Here is a 20,544-nt window from a genome sequence, read left to right as displayed (position 1 = left end):
CTGTCCTCCGATTGTGGAGGGAGAAGCCTCCAGGCTGTCGGATGTGCAGATCGGGGCCACCGTGCCGCGGCCGCAGTTGGCTGTGGGTATCTCTGACTATGGGGTCTCTTTTGCCATCTTAGGAACCAGCTGCTACTCCCGAAACCTGGACTACGCTCGATTGCGGAAGATTGCCGATGACAACGGGGCGTATCTCATGGCCGACATGGCGCACATCAGCGGGCTGGTGGCGGCTGGCGTGGTGCCCTCCCCCTTCGAGCACTGCCACGTGGTGTCCACCACCACCCACAAGACCCTGCGAGGCTGCCGCGCGGGCATGATCTTCTACAGGCGAGGTGTGCTCCTCGGTGCGGGCGGCTGTGCGGGAGGGGCCGGCTCCTCTCCTTGGTGTTCACATCCGCTTACGGGGCTGGGGAGACTGCGGCCTGGGATGCCTTGAAGACATGAGGGTCTGAAAGAGCTACTTAGGGGTAATGACCGCTGTTCAGGGGACCTGGAGGGAAGCCCGGAGCGCAGCTGTGGGCCCCGGGGGAGGGGGAGGGCATCGTGCCGGGCGGCCTCCTGGTGCGGCAGGTGCCGGAGGGGAAGGAAGACGTGCACGGCTGGCCAAGGCACCCAGGGGCGCCGGCACAGAATTATTTTGGTGAACTTGCCATGTTTCTTCTAAAGAAAGACTCCCAGTAGTAGTCAAGCTGTAAGGCCTCGATGTACAAGTCATAGCGCCGTTTATCATTGCAGTAAGGAGTTTCTCTCTCCAGTAATGGGATGCTTCCAGCCCACATGTGTGTGGACGCCCCCCATATTTTGGGATTCCCACATGTGAGAGCCATGTGGGCCTGTGCAGGGGCCTGGCGTCCGCAGAGAAGCCACCCTCGGGAGACAGGGTCTCTCGAACCCCGTCAGCAGCTCCTCCCCGGCCCAGCCCGGCCACCCTACAGTGGGCGCCTCTGCACCCTGTGGTCCTTTCCGTGCACTGAGGTGTCTGGGGCAGGTCGCCCTCCTCCCGCCTGGGCGATGGCTGCCGACTTGGCCAGCTGGGGCCAGCGGTGAGCCTGTGCCCCTCCCTCAGCGCCGGGGCAGGACCAGCCGCAGCGCCTGCCTTGGCCGGCTGTGGTGAGGATGTAACGGGTTAACGCAGGCAAAGTGCTGAGAGCCGTGCTCTGCACACATCAGTGCTGCTAGTGCTGATTAGTAACCTCTTCCCCAGGGGAGCCGTAGTCCCCGTCTCCAGCCACATGAGTCTTATCTCCTCAGAGTGGTCATCCTGGCAGAGCGCTCTCTGGCACTTCTCTGAGGAGATATGCCCAAGGCATTTTCTTTGTGACGGTCTCCTGGAGGGAAATGTTCGTCATTTCATTCCATGTGTGAAAGGGTAGGCTGCCCACCTGGCAGCCAGCGCCCTCTGCCCGCAGCATGGCGTGCAGGTCTCCCCTCCAGGAGGAGCGCCCCACAGCTCCGCAGTCTGGGTTTGAGTCCAGGCGGAGAAAACAGCCCATCGGTGGTTCCCATTCTGATCTTTTTCTTCATCCAGGAGTGCGCAGCACGGACCCCAAAACCGGCAAAGAGATTCTGTACAACCTGGAGTCGCTCATCAACTCTGCTGTGTTCCCAGGGCTGCAGGGCGGGCCCCACAACCACGCCATTGCTGGTAGGACCTCCAGGAACCCCCTCCCCCCCCCCAGCCTCGGAGGCCGTCCCTTCACCCACAGCAGCCCCCATGCCGCAGTTCCCCTTCTGTTCGCTGTGGCCCGACTCCCCCTCACCTATCCACCGGAGTCATGCCAGGACTTCCACGCTGGGGAGAAACGAGAGGAACGCCCCCGTCTAGGAGATGCTAACAAGGAAGCCCAGGGAAACGGGACTGTCACAAGGCAGGGACACGTGTGGCCACCCCTCGGGGAAGCTGAGCCCGGCCGGTCTGTGTGGAGCTCTCTTTAAGAAACAACAGGGGAGGATTTGACAGCTGGAAGAGGCGTGGCAAAGGGAGGGGCCTAGCAAGGACAAAATGCCTCTCCCCTGACCTGTGGGGGAGGGGCACCTGTATCGGGTCCTAGCACCGCTGGCCTTGCGTCCGCACCTGTGGCTCCTGGACTCGATTCCAGGACCCCAGCAAGCAGTCCTGACTCATTCCCTCTTAGTACAAGCGGCTCAGAAAACCTGTGACGACCTCAGTCACTCCACTCTCTTCTTTGGAGCAAAGCAGTTGCTAGGAGAGCCCAGGACAAAGGTCCAACCTGCACCATGAGAAGCACTAGTGTTCCCCAGAGGGAGGGGGGCAGCGGGGGGAGGTCGGGCACCAGGCAGCGGGCGGCCCGGCACCTCCCGGGGTGTTTTCCTGTCCCATTTTGTACCCACAAGCTCAGCATCTGCAGTTTCTTCCTCCGTCACACTGACTGCAGCCTCTGGCGGGACGCAGCACATGCGTTTTGCATTCTCCTCCGTTTCTGTGCCCTGTAAGCAGCCGCAGGATTGAACACAGGCCTGCACCCTCACCTAGAATCTGACCTGAAAGGGCTGCATGATTTGGCATCAACGCCCAGCTTTAAGCAGCATTTTCATCTATGGAGCGGAGAGGACCGCCTGCGAACTCTGCCTCACTTAGAACAGCTCTCCTGTGCAAGCTTACCCGCACCAAACTCCCCCGCCTGGGAGAAAGGCTGCCTCAGAAGCACATCCTCAAACAGAAGATGTCTGGCCGCGTGGCCAGGTCACTGCAGGGTTAGAAACATATGCCATTTGGGGGCTGTCATCCACCCCTTTCCGTGACGGCGGAAAACAAGCCCGAGCAGAGCCAGGTCTCTGAGTCTCAGCCTGTGTTGTGCTCCGTCCTGTCTCCTGACCCCTGTCTCCCTGCAGGGGTGGCCGTGGCTCTGAAGCAGGCCATGACTCCAGAGTTCCGGGTGTACCAGCAGCAGGTGGTGGCCAACTGCAGGGCGCTGGCTGAGGCCCTGACGGAGCTGGGCTACAAAATAGTAACAGGTACAACAGAAACTTGGGTGGCACCCACTTATCTCGGCTGTGACCCTGCTGCTTCTGACTCATCCAGGCAGGTGTGGCTGTAGCAGGGCCCTGGGCTGCGGCTGCGGGGTGTGAGTCAGGCACCTCCAGAGGCGTTGCTGTGCCCTGCAGCCTTCCCCTCCTCACACGGGGACAGCTGCCTCCCCTGCTGGGCCAGTGAGGCCTAAGGAGTCCCTGAGCTCACCGAGAGGCTGGGAACTGCGCTCACATACGGTGGGTGGCAGCGCCAGGGCCTTCCCCACAGCGGTGCCTGGCATGGTCTGCAGGACTGACCCCACTCACCCCAAGGGCCACGGTGCAGTAGACCACCTGCCGGGAGGCCAGGGAGTTCAGACTCCACTATGCGCGCCTTTGCCTTAACTCAGAGATGGTGGCCCTGAGTGAGCTGGACGTGGTGGTGAGGGCTCGCTCCGGGGGCCGTGCCCAGTCCCTGCAGGCTGAGTCAGCATGGCCCGGGTGATGGCAGGCAGTGAGTGTACTTAGCTACTGAGAGGAAGGGCAGCTTTCTTGGGCTCGCCGGCTGCCATCTGTGCCAGCAGAGGTGGCCCAGGAAGGTGGGTCCTGGTCCCCTGTGGATGCAGGTGCCTGCCCCTGCCTGCTGCCTTTACAGGCCCTTGTCTGAGGAGCAGGCTCCCAACTAGGCCAGTGAGCAGCTGAGCTGGGCAAATGCCATGTTCTCAGCCATGTTCTCTGAGAAGCATCTCTTTCCTTCACTTCCTTTCTTTGCGTTTTCCTCCCTCCTCCACATCTTCCGGGAAGAAAGCCCCAGGGTTCTGTCTGGCCTGTGACCTTCCAGGTTCTCTAAGTCAGTTTCTCAAACGTGGATGTGCATATTAATGCAGGCCTGGGCGGGCTCTGCCTCCCGCCAGTTCCCAGGTGATGCTGGGCGGGAGCCAGGCTTGGTTGGCATCACCAGGATTTAGGCCAAACTCCGTCTGATACAGGCACCCCCTCAGCCCTGCTGCTCAGAGCCTCCAGTGAGTCCCGCACTTCCTGAGCTCCTGGCCTGTCCTCGCCCCTCATTCACTCTGCTCTGAAGACTGAAGCCGGTCATGGTCACTGATGGCAGCCAGCATGTCTGGTACCAACCTGCCTGGCGCTGGCCAAGCACGATTCACAGGCCTTCATTTCAGCCTCACGACAGCCTTGCATGTTGTTGGTCTTAGGTTACAGATGGGCATCTGAGGTTCCACAATGCTGAGCTGCCTGCCTAAAGCCACGGCCAGAAAGTGGGAGGCTGTGGGGACTGTGCCTTAAGCTTTGGGCTGTAAGGTCCAGAGGTAAGCGCTGACTTGGTTTGTGGCATCTTTGAAGTCACAGCTGTTGCTCAAGTCAGTGACTTGGTACTAATGAGAGTTCAAAGTGGAAAGATCCGGGTACTGTACTTGGAAGACTTCTGGGCGCTTGGGCCAGTTGCAGAATGTTCTTGTCGCCTCGCCATTTTCATCTGCACCACTCTGCTACGATCCCCTTCGCAGGAGTAGAGATCAGATATGACAGCCAGTAGTGCTGGCACCCAACACGTGCTCAGCAGCGGGAGCGGGTACCCGCTGTCCTGTAAACGGGACCACCCCCTGCTGCCTCGCAGGGAGCTGGAAGATTGGCTTCAGAGATGGGCAGGGACTGCCCAGTGATGTGTCAGAGAAGGCGGAATCCTGAGCAGCACTGAGCGAGCGGCCCTCCCAGGCAGCCGAGACCCTTGCCGGGCAGCCGGTGGCTGGGTCTTTGCAGTGGGCAGGCTGGCCATTCTCCCCTCAGCCTCAGCCGCTGTGTCGCCGAGCACCCTACACCACTCGGTCCTTTCTGTTCAGCTCTCGGGTCCTGAGCGTCTTTCCTTGAGGCGAGTGAAGCCTTCCAGGACACGTGGTGGGGCTCCCTGTCCTGCCCCATCTGCTTCAGCCCCGTCCTCCCAGCCCATTCTTAGGAGAAATTCCTCCACTCGCATGGAGTCACCATCTGCATCCTTACATGTCCAACTTGGCTTCCAGGTGGTTCTGACAACCATTTGATCCTCGTGGATCTCCGTTCCAAAGGCACAGATGGTGGCCGGGCGGAGAAGGTGCTAGAAGCCTGTTCTATTGCTTGCAACAAGAACACCTGCCCAGGTGAGAATCCTCCTCGCTCTTCTCTTCCACGCTTGTCTGCATTTCCGGGCTGTTAGAGCTGTGAGAACTGGCTCAGATGCTTGAAGGATGCCTGTGCCCTGGCGGGTGGGAGCTCAGCGGGGGTTCTCCTGGGCTGCCTCGCCCAGCTCCAGCCAGGACCGGGCGAGGGGGTGCTGAGAAGTGAGAAGGCTTTTCAGGGAGGGAGGCCGGGTCGCTGGAAAGCAGGCTGGCTCTCGGTAGGTTGTTAACGAGGATGGTGATGCAATCCGAACCCAGAGGCTGGCCTCGTTTTTAGGAGCAAAGGCCACGTCACAGAAGGTGACTTTCTTACTGTTAAAGCAGAGCCCTCAATGTGCCGCTGCCTGCGCCTTGCTCCTGCCTCTCCTGCGGGAGTCGGTGCCCTTCTCACCAGACACACTGGCATCTGCAGGCCTGTTCTTTTGCCCAAGGGTCCCTTTTCAACGCACAGTGGTCAGAGGTGAGTTTGAGTGCGGCCCAAGTACAGAGCCTGTTTCTGTTGAAGGTGACAGAAGCGCCCTGCGGCCCAGTGGGCTGCGACTGGGGACCCCAGCACTGACGTCCCGAGGACTTCTGGAAACAGAGTTCCGGAAAGTAGCCCACTTTATTCACAAAGGTAAGGATATCGGTTTGGAAGTCTGACACCTCATACTGTGTGTATGGAGTCTCTGAACAGTGGCGACCCAGCCGCTGAGGGACGCTTCTGTGTCAAGGCTGAGTGTTGGGGACAGGCAACAGCAGAAATCACTTAGCAAACCATTGATCTGAAACCTTTGTAAACTTGTCCTGCTCACGGAGGGTGCATACAAGAATCATTTCTGGGGTGAACATGAATCCCTCCGGCTGTCACCCCCCAGCTGGGGTATCTGGGTCTTGGGTGTGTTTCCTGGTCCCACAGGACTCATTTATGTGCCACACAGGGATAGAACTGACTCTGCAGATTCAGAAGGACGCTGGGGACAAGGCCAGCCTGAAGGAGTTCAAGGAGAAGCTAGCAGGGGATGAGCGGCACCGTGGGGCCATCCGAGCCCTCCGGGAGGAGGTGGAGAGCTTCGCGTCTCTCTTCCCTCTGCCCGGCCTGCCGGACTTTTAGAGGAGCCACCGGCTGCACCTGCCCCACCGGGAGCGTCAGGACCAAGGACACAGTGCCCTTGAGAAGCACCACCCCACACAGGGCCTGGTCAGCTTCTGGGTGCTCTCCGCAGAGGTTTCTTTGGGACTTTTCTCATGTTATCTTCACAAATCAAAATCTGCTAAAGCCCCACTGTTAGTAATTCTGGGACCAATTATTAAGGAGTATAAATCTAAACCTTTCTCACAGCTCTGTTACAGTTACTCTGTAAAAATGAAATCCTACTTAGCCTTCACTCATTGAGACAGTGGGGCAGGGCAGAGCTAGTGCAATGATTCCAGGACCTTTACTTACCCTTCTCTCAGTTACTGGGCTTCCTCTGACTCACTGCAGCAACTAAAACACCCAAGCTTGTAGCTTGTTCCCGGTGGGGCAGCAAAGGAAACTGAACCATGGCCTTACAACTGCAGAGGGAAACCCGACCCCTCTGCTCTGTGCTTTGGCTCAGAATTCTGTCAGACATGCCCGTAGAGGTGCCCCAGGCCGCGGGTTCCGAGTAGCAGCCCCGCGCTGCGGCAGTGGTCTTCGCCCTGCAGCTGGGCAGGTGGGAGCGCCTAGGGTTCGCAGCCTCACCCAGGGACCTTCGTCCTGCGAGAGAACTCCCTCCTGTGATCAAGAAGCTACATGTCACCTTCCCAGAGAAACTTTATTTTTCATAAAGCTGAGGTGCAAAACATAAATGACCATTTTTAATAAGCACAAATTTTTAACCACAGAATGTCTACAAGAATTACAGCTTTAAAAAATACAACCCATTTTTATATTTCAAAAATAACTCAAATAAATTAATTTCTTAAAAAGTACACTTCTCGTACTGTTTGTTTGGCATTTGCTCTGGTTGAACTCTGGTGCGACCGTACCTGGGAGCCACTGTCACCGGGTCTCTGTCATACTCTTGCTCGCCACTGGGACGACTGCAGCTCACATGCTGGTCAGACTCCCATTCACAGACGTGGACAGAGCATGCAGTAATAAAATACTTTCCAAAAATAACAAACGAAATTTCCTCACAGACGATGCTTGTCACTGCAGCCTTACAGGCGGCTTCTCTTAGCCCGACTGTGCAGCCGCCAGCAGCGCCGGGCATTCGGAGGCCGAGGCTCCCTGTGGCCCCGCCTGGAAGGCACCTGTGGCCTAGTGTCCAGTGTGTTGGCGATTGCTCCAGCGCAGTCTCTGGGTGAGTGCACGCGGGTACCCACATCTATGCCTCAATCTGGGAGCTGTTACACTGCTCAAAGGCTTAACTTTAGGGGCTTGTTTCTTCCCCAGCTGAAGACAAAGGGACATATCCAAGACCCCTTGTGTAGCCCCAGAAGCCAGGGCTCCCCACCAGCAGCAAAGTGCCCATTCCCTCTCTCCTGCGGCCTCCCTTACCAGGTGAGGCCATGTTAGGTCAGTGCTCAACAGAGAAAGGCTCAGGAAACCTTGGTGTGCTCCAGCCTTATCAGCTGAGACCGTTTTTGTTTCTAGCCAGAAGCAGAAACTTGATGCTTTTTCCTTATCTTTTAAAGATTCCAGTTTTTTCACTTCAACAGTATTGGAGAAAATTCAGAAAGCTGGCTGGTTTGATTCAAAGCACGAACCAAAACACATTCTTCTGAAATAGGAGGTAGCATCTGATTGCTAGCTTGGGGAATCAGTGCCTCCAAAGTCCCCCCACCCCCGGCTGGCCACCAGCTGAGTGCCACCACCTGTAAAAGATGACGCAACAGCAGCTGACCTGCCCTGCAGCGTTGGGCCAGGGAGTGGGGCATGCGGTGGTCAGTGCAAAGGCAAGATCTTCAAGACCACTCTTGGCCTCCAGACACACGTCACTGTACCACAACAGGCCTGGCATTTGGGTAGAAATATTGGCCTTCCTTGGATTTTGAAATGGGATTTGTTGTTTGTTGGGGGTTGAAGTCTACTATACTTTGAATACAATAACCTGAAATAAAGTTAAAAGCTAAATGGGAAATGACAGGATGAGCTACCATGGCCCATTTCCAAATCTGGTGGAATGTGTATAACTTCAGCCATTGCAGTCAATTATGGAAAAGTCACAATTTCTAAACTTCAAAGGTCACACTACAGGAGCAAGGTCCCTGGGGAAACGGAGGCAGCAGCTCAGGCTGGGTGCTGTGACGCTTCAGCCGAGCACTAACGGAGCTCCTGGCGGTCACTACGTGATTGCAGCCCAGGCAGCTTTGTGACGGGGACTGCATGGACAAAGGGAAGGGAGGCAGGTAAAGGAAGTAAAGAAAACTCAGTTTCAGTGCCTGGGCCTTTGTGGGACTAAAGAATTAATAGGGGCACCGATGTCCTTGATTGTCTGGGAAGTGTTTGTAAATGTTTTATTAACACTGGGCTATACTACAGGACAACATCAAACCACAGTTCTTGAAGAAATGATCAGTCCGCTGCAGAGGGCTCCCCACCATTACCCTTTATAGCTGCATCTGGTAGGTCCCACTTCAGTCTCCACCGCCTCTGCCCAAACCTCCCAGCCCAAGTGCCACTTTCATCCCTTTGAAAAGAAATACACTGGGCATCAGGCAATCCTTTGAAACTGTCACCCTGAAAAGTTAGATTTTAACCCAAATTTAAATCCTGGAGTTCACCCTCTCCTCAGTGAGGCCAATGCGCTTCTCCGTGCGGAGCCAGCTCCCGTGCTCTGGCCCGCGCCGCGGAGCAGCCTCTCCTGCTTACAGCCACGGCCGGGCCGTAGTCCTCAGGCCTTCGGGACTGTCCTTGGGGCCAAGCCTCTGAGCACACACCGTCCAAAGCAGACGGCTATGGCAGACGCAGCGGTGGGCTCCTAGAAGGCCGTTTCCCCTGCCCATGCCCATTTCCAATGAGAACAGTGTTAACCAGAGTCCGTGTCGGAGGGAAACAGAAATGAGACATCAGTGCTGGTGCCAGTGGTCACTGTCCATCTTGTCCCTGGGACCCTAAGGCCTTTCTCCCCTGGGAGGTAAGATGGCACGAGCTCATGCTCCTGGAGGCCTAAGTGACAGCAATTAGCCACCCAGTTAGAAACAAAGCAGCATCTTGACCACGAAGGAGGGGAGCCGGTCGCAGGCCCGGAGCTCACCGAGAAGCAGGCTTCCTGTGCAGCCTTCCCGCAGGCCAACACCTCACCTGTCAAAGCTGCCGGCAGCTCCGGGAGCGCCGTCTTGTGTGTGAACATGCAACAGCCGGAGGTACAAGGAAACCAACAAGTGTAAGCAACACCAATTACCACCAAAGTTCTCAGTCACGGCCTCAGGGGCAAACTCACACATCCACAAAGACAGCCACGCGAGAAGGCCTTCCTCTTTTCTGGAGGAAATCCCTGCCCTGACAGGAATGGGGACTGGCCAGAAACTGCTGGGTGGGAGCCAACGGGCCGTATCCTGTGCAGAGGACCTGGGCGAGGAAGGGACCAAAGGAGTGATGGGACGCAAACCCTCCTTAGTCACCAGAGGGGTGCCTCTCCTCTGACTTCAATGGTGCGCCCCACACTGACAGGCAGACCAGGTCTCAGCACGCAGGGCACGGCCCCAGTAGATACGCACACGTGCCCAGGAGCACCACTTGTCACTGGCTCAGGGTTGTTTTATCACAAGTTTGTGGGAACAAATTAAAAAGCAGTAATACCGAGAGTTCTCCCTACTTAGGGGGGAAAACAGCTTTAAAAGAAAGGTATAAAATTATCAAGGTTGCAAGAAACCCTCCATCTACATACCAGTGGCAACTGTAAGAAGCTCAGGGAGGTTGTGGTGGGTGGACCTGGGCACATCTCCTGAGAAGGTGGGAGTCACACATGGGCAGAAGTAGCTGCCATGAAGTGCCCACACGCCAGGCCTGTGCAACCTGCCAGGCAGGTCCACGAAGACAGCTGTCCTCTTGCCTGTAGGAAATCCCAGCCCCGAATCACCACCATCTGGGCTGCCCACCCACACCAGCCAGCTGAACAGAACTCTGCTGTCCCGTGCTTGAGAGACCCCGCGAGAGGTAGTGAAGTGGTTGCAAGGGTTTGCTTTGGGTGAGAGAACAGTGCTGACTCACTCTGGCCAAAAGTACTGCTGGGCCAGGCCCTGCTGGCTCTTCATCGCTCACACAGTGGTGATGGCTTCATGGCCCCTCGGCCCCGGCTGGGCTCTCTACCTCAAAGAGCAGTTCCCACTGACAACTGGGGACTAGTGACACTGCACTCTCTCCTGCTGCCTGTGGGAATGCTGTGCAAGGTGAGGAAGTGAGGATGGGGACAGGGAGCTGCTCACTCCCTCAGCACTGCGGCCTGGAGGCTGACATTCCCCACCACCCAGCGGGGGCAGAGCTTTCTCCCTCCCCTCACTCAGGGGCCTCCCCTGGGTGACAGGCTCTAGGAGGCCATTCAGTTGGGGTTTGAATGAGACAACGGATATTCCACCCTCTTGTTTTCCACGAAATCATTCCAGTTAACAGGCTGTGCCACTTGATTTTGCCACTCAAGTGTTCAGTGAAGATAAGCGTGGCCACATGGTCCTCCCATCATGGCTTTGCCTTCCTGCCCCTCATCCCACCCCACTGAGGCTTTCCTCTGCCCTGGCTACCAGTCCTTGGGAGGCCAAGAGCTCCCTCCAGGTCCATTCCTTACCAGGGAGACAAGAGAGCTGTTACTGTCCTGGATGCTTTCAGAGAGCCAGGCTCCTCCCTCTGCCCAAGTCCAACTTGCAAGCTGCCTGAAGCCACCTTGGTTTCCTTCCCACCTATGACACCAGAAGTCTAAACCGCTCAGAGGACTGCTTGGTCATGTCACGCCAACCCTTCTCTTTCCTGTGCCCGGAGTCACAGTGGCTGGAACTGACCTCAGATTTTGTACAAAAAACTGGGGACATAGTCAAACCTGAGCATGGGCTGGCTGGTCCCAGGAGACTCCTGCATATAGTGCAGCTTCAGCAGCTCAGCCAGGTACTGGACCACCTTGACATCTTCATTCACTAGACCCAGATTCAGCTTCAGAAAGCTTGCCTGCCGGCTGGCAACCAACTCCTCTATCTCCTTGTTGTGGGCAGGCAGGTGCAGGTGGTGGCAGAAGGTGTAGAGGAAGGCCTTGGAGCAGAGCTGGGTGAGCATGCTCTGGACGTGCAGGTAGTAGGTGCTGCCCCGCTTGATTTGAGTGCGGTGGTCTGCCAGCCGGGGCACAAGGGTGCCTCTGTAAAGGGGGCAGCGTAGGGTTTTGTTGTCCAGGTCCAGGATGCTTGTGTAGCGGCTGTAGCGGCTCAGAACGTGAAGGGTGCTGGCACTGGCAGGGGATGCCACTCTGAAACACACAGGCTAAGGTCAGGAGGAAGAGCAAGGGCCAGGAAGTGGAGGCAAACACTTGGGAGTGGGGCTTCCTGTCTCTAGGCCAGCTCCCATCCGACCAGCACTCACTGGCTTTCTGGAAGACAAATCTGCTCATCAAGGCTCCTCACCACCCTCATGAAGTTCAAATGCCTTGGCATGGTCAACAAGTTCCTGTATGACCTGCTGCCTGCTGACCTCTGAGGCTTCATCTGTTACTAATCCAAAGACTCAACCCTGCCAAGCTTTTCATGGGGCCTCCACATCACGGCCTATGTGCTCTGCCCGGATACCCTTCACTCCCTCTGTACATGGCTTATCCAATGTCAGCCTTCTCCAGCCTTCCCTGATCCCTTCCTCTGCTTTTTGCTATGACCTTAGTCAAACTCCTTAACCTTTCTGAGACTTATTTGTCGCCCTAACCAGTTTGGCTCAGTGGATAGAGCGTCGGCCCACGGACTCAAGGGTCCCAGGTTCGAGTCTGGTCAAGGGCATGTACCTGGGTTGCGGGCACATCCCCAGTAGGGAGTGTGCAGGAGGCAGCTGATCGATGTTTCTCTCTCATCGATGTTTCTAACTCTCTATCCCTCTCCCTTTCTCTCTGTAAAAAATCAATAAAATATATTAAAAAAAAAAAAAAAAAGAATGCCTGACACTGACCACTGTGGTGATAGCTGTCTTCTTGTCCTGCCCACTGGCCAGGAGTTTTTGCAGACCCAGGCCTGCAAAAATTTGGCCTCTTGCCCCCACTGCCTTGCACACCAGGGTAGGCAGGCAGCGTTTGCTCAGCGAGGGAGGAAGTCGGAGCGGTCAGTCTAGTAAGCAGCTCTGTAAAACCCTCCTTTACATCCGTTTTTCCCTGTCGTCTGGCAAGTGGCTGGCTGACCAGATTTCACAGACTGACAGACTCTGGAATTTAGGGCTTGTATTAGACCCAAGATGGTGTGTAAAATGGACTGACAGTCACTTGGGACCAAGGTAATCTCATAATAACTTTTCCTTCCTGAATGTTGTCACCTTGTGTAATTGACAATCGTTCACTGAGCATCTGTTATATTCCAGGTAGTGACCCAGGGGCAGAGCAGGTGGTGATGAGCCTGCTTTGGTTGGAAAGAAAAGCCAAGACACTGAGTGAAGGGGGATGTGTCTCAGCCTCCACAGGAGAGGCCCCGGGCCAGAAGGTTCTGGAGGAGTGGTCTTAGAATAAAGGTGGGCCTTGGGATCTGTGGCAGGCATCCAGACCAAAGGTGGCCAAGGGGGCCAGACTATGAGCCAAACACCTCCTCAGGCTTGGCACATCCAGCCCACCAAGGCGCTGCTGCAGCAGCACAGCCTCATCTTCTTGCCCCTCCATTCCAGCCACCTATCTTGAAGCTGGCCTCAGGCCCAGCTTCTCCCAGGAAAGCTCAGATGCCCCCACCCAGTCCCACCTATGGCACCACCACTTCTCTGAGAAGATGCTGCTTCTTCTAACTCTTCCTCCATTTCTGCTTCCCTCAAAACTCCTTATCAGGAGGCCAGACAACATGGGAAGAAGCAAGTGCCAGGCTTGTCCCTCAGCTGTACAGCATAGGCACCTGAGAGCCTCACACTTCACTTCCCACACCTGTGCAGATTCATTATGGTCTATCCCAGTGGCCAGCAAACTGCGGCTCGAGAGCCACATGCGGCTCTTTGGCCCCTTGAGTGTGGCTCTTCCACAAAATACCAACTTCTGCGCATGGGCCACGAAGTTTCAATCGCACTGTACATGCGCGCCCACACGTGGTATTTTGTGCAAGAGCCACACTCAAGGGGCCAAAGAGCCGCATGTGGCTCGCGAGCCACAGTTTGCTGACCACTGGTCTATCCCAAAGCCAGGGAGGCAATCTCTGTACAGACAAGGACACTGAGGCCCAGAGAGGGGCCATCACTTGTCCAAGATCACCTAGTTAGAAAGTGGCAGAAGTAGGACTCAACCCAGGAGTGCCTCTGACCCACCCTCGCACTGTTTCCCTCCAGAACTAAGCTGTTTTCCAAATGGTCCAGGGCTTGTTACTACTGCTTACTAAACAATACAATAACATCTGGTTTTGACTTAAAATCATGGGAGACTGATTTGATTGTGTGTCCTTATCCTGTATCCACTCTGTACACCAGTGATGGCAAACCTTTTGAGCTTGGCGTGTTAGCATTTTGAAAAACCCTAACTTGCCCTAACCAGTTTGGCTCAGTCCCTATCCTGTCGGCCTGCGGACTCAAGGGTCCCAGGTTCGATACCTTAGTTGCGGGCACATACCCAGTAGGGAGTGTGCAGGAGGCAGCTGATCGGTGTTTCTCTCTCATCGATGTTTCTAACTCTCTATCCCTCTCCTTTCCTCTCTGTAAAAAAATCAATAAAATACATTTTAAAAAAAAGAAAAAGAAAAACCCTAACAACTCTGGTGTCACATATAGAAATTTTTTTGATATTTGCAATCATAATAAAACAAAGATTTGTATTTTTGATACTTATTTTATATATTTAAAATGCCATTTAACAAAGAAAAATCAACCAAAAAAATGAGTTCATAGATTCGCCATCACTGCTGTAGACAGTGAGGGCCTACCTTAGGAGAAAAATAAAATCAAACTGCCAATGACATTAGCAGTTCTGGGGTGAGTCCTTAAAAACAGTTCATCATCTGAGCTGATTTTAGCTGGAGGCAAAGCACCTGAGTGGGAAGACTCTCCGAGTCACACAATTCTCCGATTCCAGATTAACTTAGCACACGGGACCATAGATGGGAAGCTGGTGACACACCAAGACACCTCTTCTACTCATACTCTTCAATGCTGACCCTCAGATGGGCCTCAATCCGCCTGTTTCAACGTTGGGTCTGCCTAATGGGGTAACTCACCATCCACCCACAACTCCAAGCACTTTTGAGGGCTGCCAAGCACGGCACTAGGGCTGTTCACACATCCTAGATGTGCCTGCCTTCAGCTCCATGTGGGGACTACTGTAAGCCTATTTACAGACAGGATCAACAAGTTTTGTTCAGGGAATGAATGACGTGACTGGTCCAAATTCACACAGTACTGTTGACACCAGGATCTGAACTCAGACCACACACTGCCTCCAACAGCCATGAAGCACAACTCTATGGGTTTTCATCTCTTGATATTTTCACACTCTGTCTACCGTTCACCTCAGAATTATTTCGGGTGATTTGTAGCAAATCCGGTCCCCACTCCATTTCTACTCCCTCAGCTGATCATCCAGTGACAAGTCCCCTAGGGAACAAGACCTCCAGCCCATCTACCATTCTTCATGCCTGAGAAGGACCCCCTGGAGGCAGGTGCTTCCAACTCCCAGCAGGTGTGCACACTCAGGTCAGCAGGAGAGCTTCACAGAAGTCATCATTTCCCCACTTGGGATTCTTGAAAAGACCTCACTGGCCACTTCCGACAGGACTCTCACTTTCGTGAAGGGCTGCTTCCAGGCTCTGCAGTCTGGTGGTGTGGGCCACACTCAGTCCCTGCTGCCCTGGCCTGCCTTCCTATTCAGGATGGGGTAGACCATAATGAATCTACAGAGGAGGGCTCATGGATCAGGCACAGATCAGATGTGATAGGCCTTCCGACCTCTGCAATCACAAGGCCAGCCTCAGAGAGGTCAAGCTGACAGCAGTGACAGAGCTGGGGCTAAAGTGAGGGTTGATTGGGAAGGGCATGCTTGCCCTGACACGGCTGCCGACTCACCTTATAATTCTGGCACTGGGCACAGTAGCTGGCACATAGCCCTCAATAAGTACTTGGCAAATGATATTCAGTGATCCAACCCTTTTCTTTTCTCAGGAGGGAACAAAGCCTTGAGACAAGTAGTAGTTTGCCCAGGTGCCCACTGTGAATGGACAGTGAGAGGGATGACACAGGACTCAGACCACCTCACACCTCCTCCACTCCAGGATGCCAAATATACTGCCCACTTGCCAGCTACCCTTTCCTGCACCACAGAAACATCATTAATTGATGACAGCAGGATTTCCAATGCAGCCCAACCGAGGCCTGAGTCCTTCCCAACAGAGCACTTCAATCAGGTACGCAGTAGAATGGAGCTGATGTAAGAAATGAACCTCTTTTGCCATTCTGGCACATTCTAAGGAGGGAATTTAAGGGAAAGCCTCCAGAAAGGGCAAGACCATCTTGAGCCTGGTCCTCAATAAGCCAGGTGATGTTGATAGATTGACATGTTTTAGATCCTCCATCTTTTCAAGTAAAAATGTCAAAGTTGAAGGGTTAGGGTGAGGGCTTGAGTTGGAGAACAGAAGGTGTGTGAGTGTGTATGTGGGTGCATATGAGGAATACCAACTCATCATTCCACCAAGAACAGTAGCAAAACACAATCCCTGAAAAGCCCTTCCCTTCCTGGGACAGAAGGGTTAATCCCAAGAGCACAGAGGTGCCACCAGCAGAGGGTGAGGATGCTGGGAGGCAAGACAAAGCCATCAGTGCCATCATCCAACCTACTGACCCTTGGATTCTACATCTGTAAGCAAAGACTTTAATGGTTTCCTATGATGCCCAAGGAATGAGCTTGTCCAGGTGTCACAGGCACATCACACCACGTCCCATGACTTGGTCCCACTCTTACCCAACAAGGGCAAGTCCACCCTCCAGGTCATTCAAAGACCCCAGGCCTTCTCCAGTCTCCCTTCCTGCTTCCCAGGTGTGACTAAATTATGCTGTTTTCTTAGAACACACAAAACACCCACTGTTAGAACTCTTATCTCTCCGTATGGCAAGGCCCTGATCACTGTCTGTCCTCTCTCCTAAACTACAAATTTTTCCAGAGCAATGGCCTTGCTCAGGTACCTCCAGCTGATAGCGCCACACCCGCGAGAATGGCTTGTAGGTTCTCAACAAGTGAGTCAAGTCATGACATAGAAGTGGTATTTGTTTGAATCCCACCATGATGACTGTGAGGAAAGCCTAATGCAGCAAGGGGTTAGTTAAGTCCAGGTGACTTCATTAAGAAGGGTGGACACAAGGAGACGGGAAGGTGACCTCACTGGTATTAGGAACCCATGTAAAGGGGAAGTCAGAAAATTAGAACAAACGGTGGCTGACTGCAGTGTGGAAATTTTTGCCCTTCCTATGTGTCAGCAGGGACTCTGATGATAACCTAGCTCAAAACCTTTGTTTTACAGATGAGCAAAGTGGGGTGCAGAGAAGGGGCTGAGGAAACTGAACACAGTGCATACACTGAAAGAGAGTCCCTTGAGTCAGACATCTGTCAAGCAGTATTTGGAAAAACAAAAAGAACCATTAAAGCGTAAGGAAATGAAGTAGAAAGCATCCAGAGGGAAGAATGAATTGGCTTTTGCATTTCCTTATTAAGACAGCCTTCAAAGGCAAACAGGACAGTGGCGTGAAAGCCACTGGAGCCCTCTGATGTCCCTCCCACCAGTCAGTGATGGCTGCCCTCCCATTACTACCACAGCCCTTTCTCAGACGCAGATCACTTGTTAGTCATTCACACCATAGTGTAAATTTGAGGATAAACAAGGACCCAAGATCTAGAAGTCCAGCCTTTCCCAGGCCAACTGAATCAGAATCTCTGGAAATGGAGCCCAGGAATTGTGATTTTTAAAATTCTCCCATACGCCCGGCCAACGTGGCTCAGTGGTTGAGTCCCAGTCTGCCCAACTGCCCAGCTTGCAGGCACAATCCCCAGTGGGATTCTCTCTCGTCGCTGATGTTTCTCTCTTTCTCCCCCCCCCCCCCCCCGCTCCCTTCCTCTCTGAAATCAATAAAAACATGTTTTAAAATAAATAAAATGAAATTCTCCCATAATTCTGGCACAACTGGATGCAATCCAGGACTGGCAACCACTTAGGAACTACAATCCCCTCATGTGACTAATAGAAAAGGAAACAGAAGGGGAATGAGTTGCCAAAAGTAATGGTGAGTTGGTGCTGGGTCCAGACTGGAAGCCAGGCCTCCTGATTCTGGTCCACCACACCAACTTTTAGCCTCACCCAGAGGCATGTACATTTAACAGGCCCTTCCCCACTATCTGTAACCAGTTACCTCTGCAGGCCAATAAGCTTCCACTTCTGAAAATCCGTAATGTGCAAAGGGGAGGAGACCCAGTGCTTCACGGGTTTGGCATAGCAGCTGTAGTTGGGGACGAAGATGGACAATGCTGTCACAAGCTTCCTGACTATGGCCTCGTCCTCCCCCAGGACCACAAGTGTCCTCCCACTGAGCAGGGAGTAGATGGCTGGGTGGGCAAAGGGGTACTGGCGGATGAATTTTAAGGCATTCTGGCCAGCCCTCTTTTTATGCCTCTCAAAAGAGGAGCCAGTGGGATGAGCAGAGGAGGGAGTCCTGTCCAAGCTGGTGGAGGCCACACTGCTCACATAGCTGGTGGTGTCCGAGTAGTTGTCCAGGCTGATCTTACTGATATCCCTGCTAGCCAGCAGTTGGCCTGGGTCCAGCTCATAAGCAGGGAAGCCTTCAGAACTGTTGTCTCGGGAAGAAGGGTTGGCATTTTCCACTGCATAGTCCACACAGAACCCCTGGTCCTTCTGCCTGTAGCGCTGTGGGGGGATGCTCACTACTCCATCCTCGTCAGAGAGTGTGTGGATTGGAGTGGTGAGTGGCACCAGCAGACTGTCACTCTCCTTCCCAATGCAGCAGGAGTCTGCTTGTGACGAAGTGTTTTCTAAACTGCCCTCCTCTGGCTCACCCAGCTTGCTTAGGCTGATGCTTGCCTGGAAATGGATGGCTCCCTCATTATCATCTGCATATGATTCTTCTTCATTAATAGCACTTGGGTAGCTGGCCTTAAAGTCATCAGGGATGAGGGCCTCAGAGGGGCAGGTGCTGAGGACTTCAATACTGTCCTCACTGATGGTCCTGTGGCTGACTGCTTTGCTCCGGATCACCTGGGGGCTCAGTGGCACCACGAGGCTGGCCTGACTGTCAGACTTTGACAGCGCAGAGGTGGACTTCTCCGTGCCTAGAACCTCAATGCTTTCACCACTGCTGATACTCCCTTTCATATCCATATCCAGGTAGTCTAAGTTTCCATGGAGATCAAAACTGCTCATTTCTGCCACCTCCACTTCCTTACAGTCCTCACCTCCAAACTCCTGCTCCATCTTGATCAGCACAGACTCCACACTGGACTTGTAAGAGCCAACACTAATTAATACTTGAGGAATTGGGCATTCTTCTAGAGATCTGGAAGGTGGCCTCTCCTGACTGGGCTTAGAGGGTATGCTTTCTTGTTTCTCTACCATCCTATCATCATCTGCAAAGTCTTCAAAGAGAAAGTTTGTTATGTGCTGTTGCTTTAGTAGTGCTCTGTCAATCTGGCTAGTCAGGAGATAGCACAGGTCTCCTCTGAACATGTGCTCAATGTGGCTGAGCTGAGCCAGGGTCTTGGTGAAATACTCAGTGTCACAGAGCTCTTCCAAGGTCTTCAACTTCTTGTCAAAACACTTGGCGGACTTAGCTTTGATGAGTTTTGGGGTGTAGGCAGGTCTGCAGGTGTAAAGGTCTGTGTCAGCACACTCCTCAGGGTTGGAAGTAGTGAGTGCTTGGTCAGGCTGATCCTGAGCATGCTCCATCTCCTCAGAACACAAATCAGACCCCTTCAACTTCCGATGAGGGTATGAGCGGATCTGCTTCAGAAGGTCTTGATGTTCGATGATGGACTTCTCTACACTGGCCAGTTCGTTGGCTTTCTCAATTGCCTGCGATGAGTAGAAGCCCTTGTCATTGGCTTTCTTCTGGATCTCCGTTTCCGTGTGCAACACTGTCCTGGTGTAATCCAAGTCTTTCAGTTTTTTTTCAAGTTCCACAGCAAAGGCCTTCCTGTTGCCTGACTTCAAGTACTCTGAAGCTTTGGAGAATTCAGCCGAAAGCTCCTGGAACTGCTGCATGATTTTGTGCTGGTCTGCTGAGATATAAGCCATGCAAAAGGGCCTCACGAAGCCACGGGCCTCCAGGTCATACAGGGTGAGGTGGTGCACATAAGCAAAGGCGCCCTCTTTGGAGTCTCCCAGCACCACCTTGGAGTCCTCCACGAAGTTCAGCTTGGGATAGGCAGACCCAGGAGGATGGCCCACGAAGGAAGCCTGGTAATCCACAGACATGATCCGTAAGGAGAAGTAATTGAGGTCAAAAGTACCGAAAACTTTGGTATCATTGGGGATGGTCAGCAAGGGCTGGGGTCCCACCTGCTCTGAGAACTCGGAAATAAGGATGAAGTCCCGAGAGAACTTGGCTCCGGACAGTTTGGACCATGGGTTAGCTCCCTGGCTTGTGAAGGGGAAGAGCGGCACCGAGTACTCTTCTGGCAGAGCCGGCTCATTGTAAGGCTCCTCCTCATACTCGTCCTCTTTGGTGAAGGCCACCACGTCAGGGGCGCTGATCATATTTCCAGATGTGCAGAGAGAACATTGAGAGGAAGTGAGAAAGAACGCTGGGGCAATCAACGCCGGGAAGCCAGGCCTCCGCAAGAGGAAGCAGTTTTTGTCGACTTCGTTGCGCCCTTAGGGGTACTTGCCTGCCTCTCACACACCCGAGAACTCAAACTCCCGCAGCCCCTCAGAGGTGTATCCCCTCCAGGCCTCATGAACTCCGCAAGTCCAGAAGACAGGGAGGCCGGCTGCCCCCTCCTCTGCCAAGCGCGGCCGGCGCAGAGCACCTGCAGCGAGGTCACCGGGACTTCCCCGAACCACCGGTGGTAGCAACAGCCCCGGGCCTGACCTGGTACCTAACGTGGGGCTACAGGCCGCCGCAGGGACCAGCCAAGCGTTGCCGCCCCCACGACCCGAGGGCAGAAACGGTCCCCGCTCCTTGGACGCCACAACCCAAAGACAGCTACAGCGGCGCCGCCATCTTGGTATCACATGACTCGCGGTATTGGCGCCGCGTGACCCGGAAACGTTCGCGTAGACTTCCGAGCAAGAGCGAAAAAGATTGTGACCGAGAGGCTCGGGGGAG

General features: G+C 54.2%; 2 protein-coding genes across 6 annotated transcripts in view; one reads left to right on the top strand and one right to left on the bottom strand.

Annotated features, from left to right (window-relative positions):
- The window catches only part of SHMT1 (serine hydroxymethyltransferase 1), a 26,315-nt gene extending 19,239 nt beyond the window's left edge, over window positions 1–7,076 (top strand). For 2 of the 5 annotated variants that reach the window (XM_036296413.1, XM_036296414.1), the window contains exons 7-12: window positions 123–335; window positions 1,532–1,648; window positions 2,857–2,979; window positions 5,007–5,123; window positions 5,647–5,757; window positions 6,062–7,076. In XM_036296413.1, the coding sequence (XP_036152306.1) occupies window positions 123–335; window positions 1,532–1,648; window positions 2,857–2,979; window positions 5,007–5,123; window positions 5,647–5,757; window positions 6,062–6,234 (854 nt within the window). In that variant the 3' untranslated portion in view covers window positions 6,235–7,076. The other 3 variants (XR_004965641.1, XR_004965642.1, XM_036296415.1) reach the window with 3 other exon arrangements.
- On the bottom strand, window positions 6,936–20,544 carry SMCR8 (SMCR8-C9orf72 complex subunit). The gene is made up of 2 exons (XM_036296412.1): window positions 17,617–20,544; window positions 6,936–11,539 (listed from the first exon to the last, which is right to left on the bottom strand). The coding sequence occupies exons 1-2, from the start codon at window positions 19,971–19,973 to the stop codon at window positions 11,086–11,088; spliced, it is 2,811 nt and encodes a 936-aa protein (XP_036152305.1). The 5' UTR covers window positions 19,974–20,544; the 3' UTR covers window positions 6,936–11,085.

Source organism: Myotis myotis, unplaced genomic scaffold (genome assembly GCF_014108235.1).
Source record: "Myotis myotis isolate mMyoMyo1 unplaced genomic scaffold, mMyoMyo1.p scaffold_m19_p_29, whole genome shotgun sequence".
Taxonomy (NCBI): domain Eukaryota; kingdom Metazoa; phylum Chordata; class Mammalia; order Chiroptera; family Vespertilionidae; genus Myotis; species Myotis myotis.
Note: the sequence above shows the minus strand (reverse complement) of the source record. Positions and strands in the feature narration are given on the sequence as shown.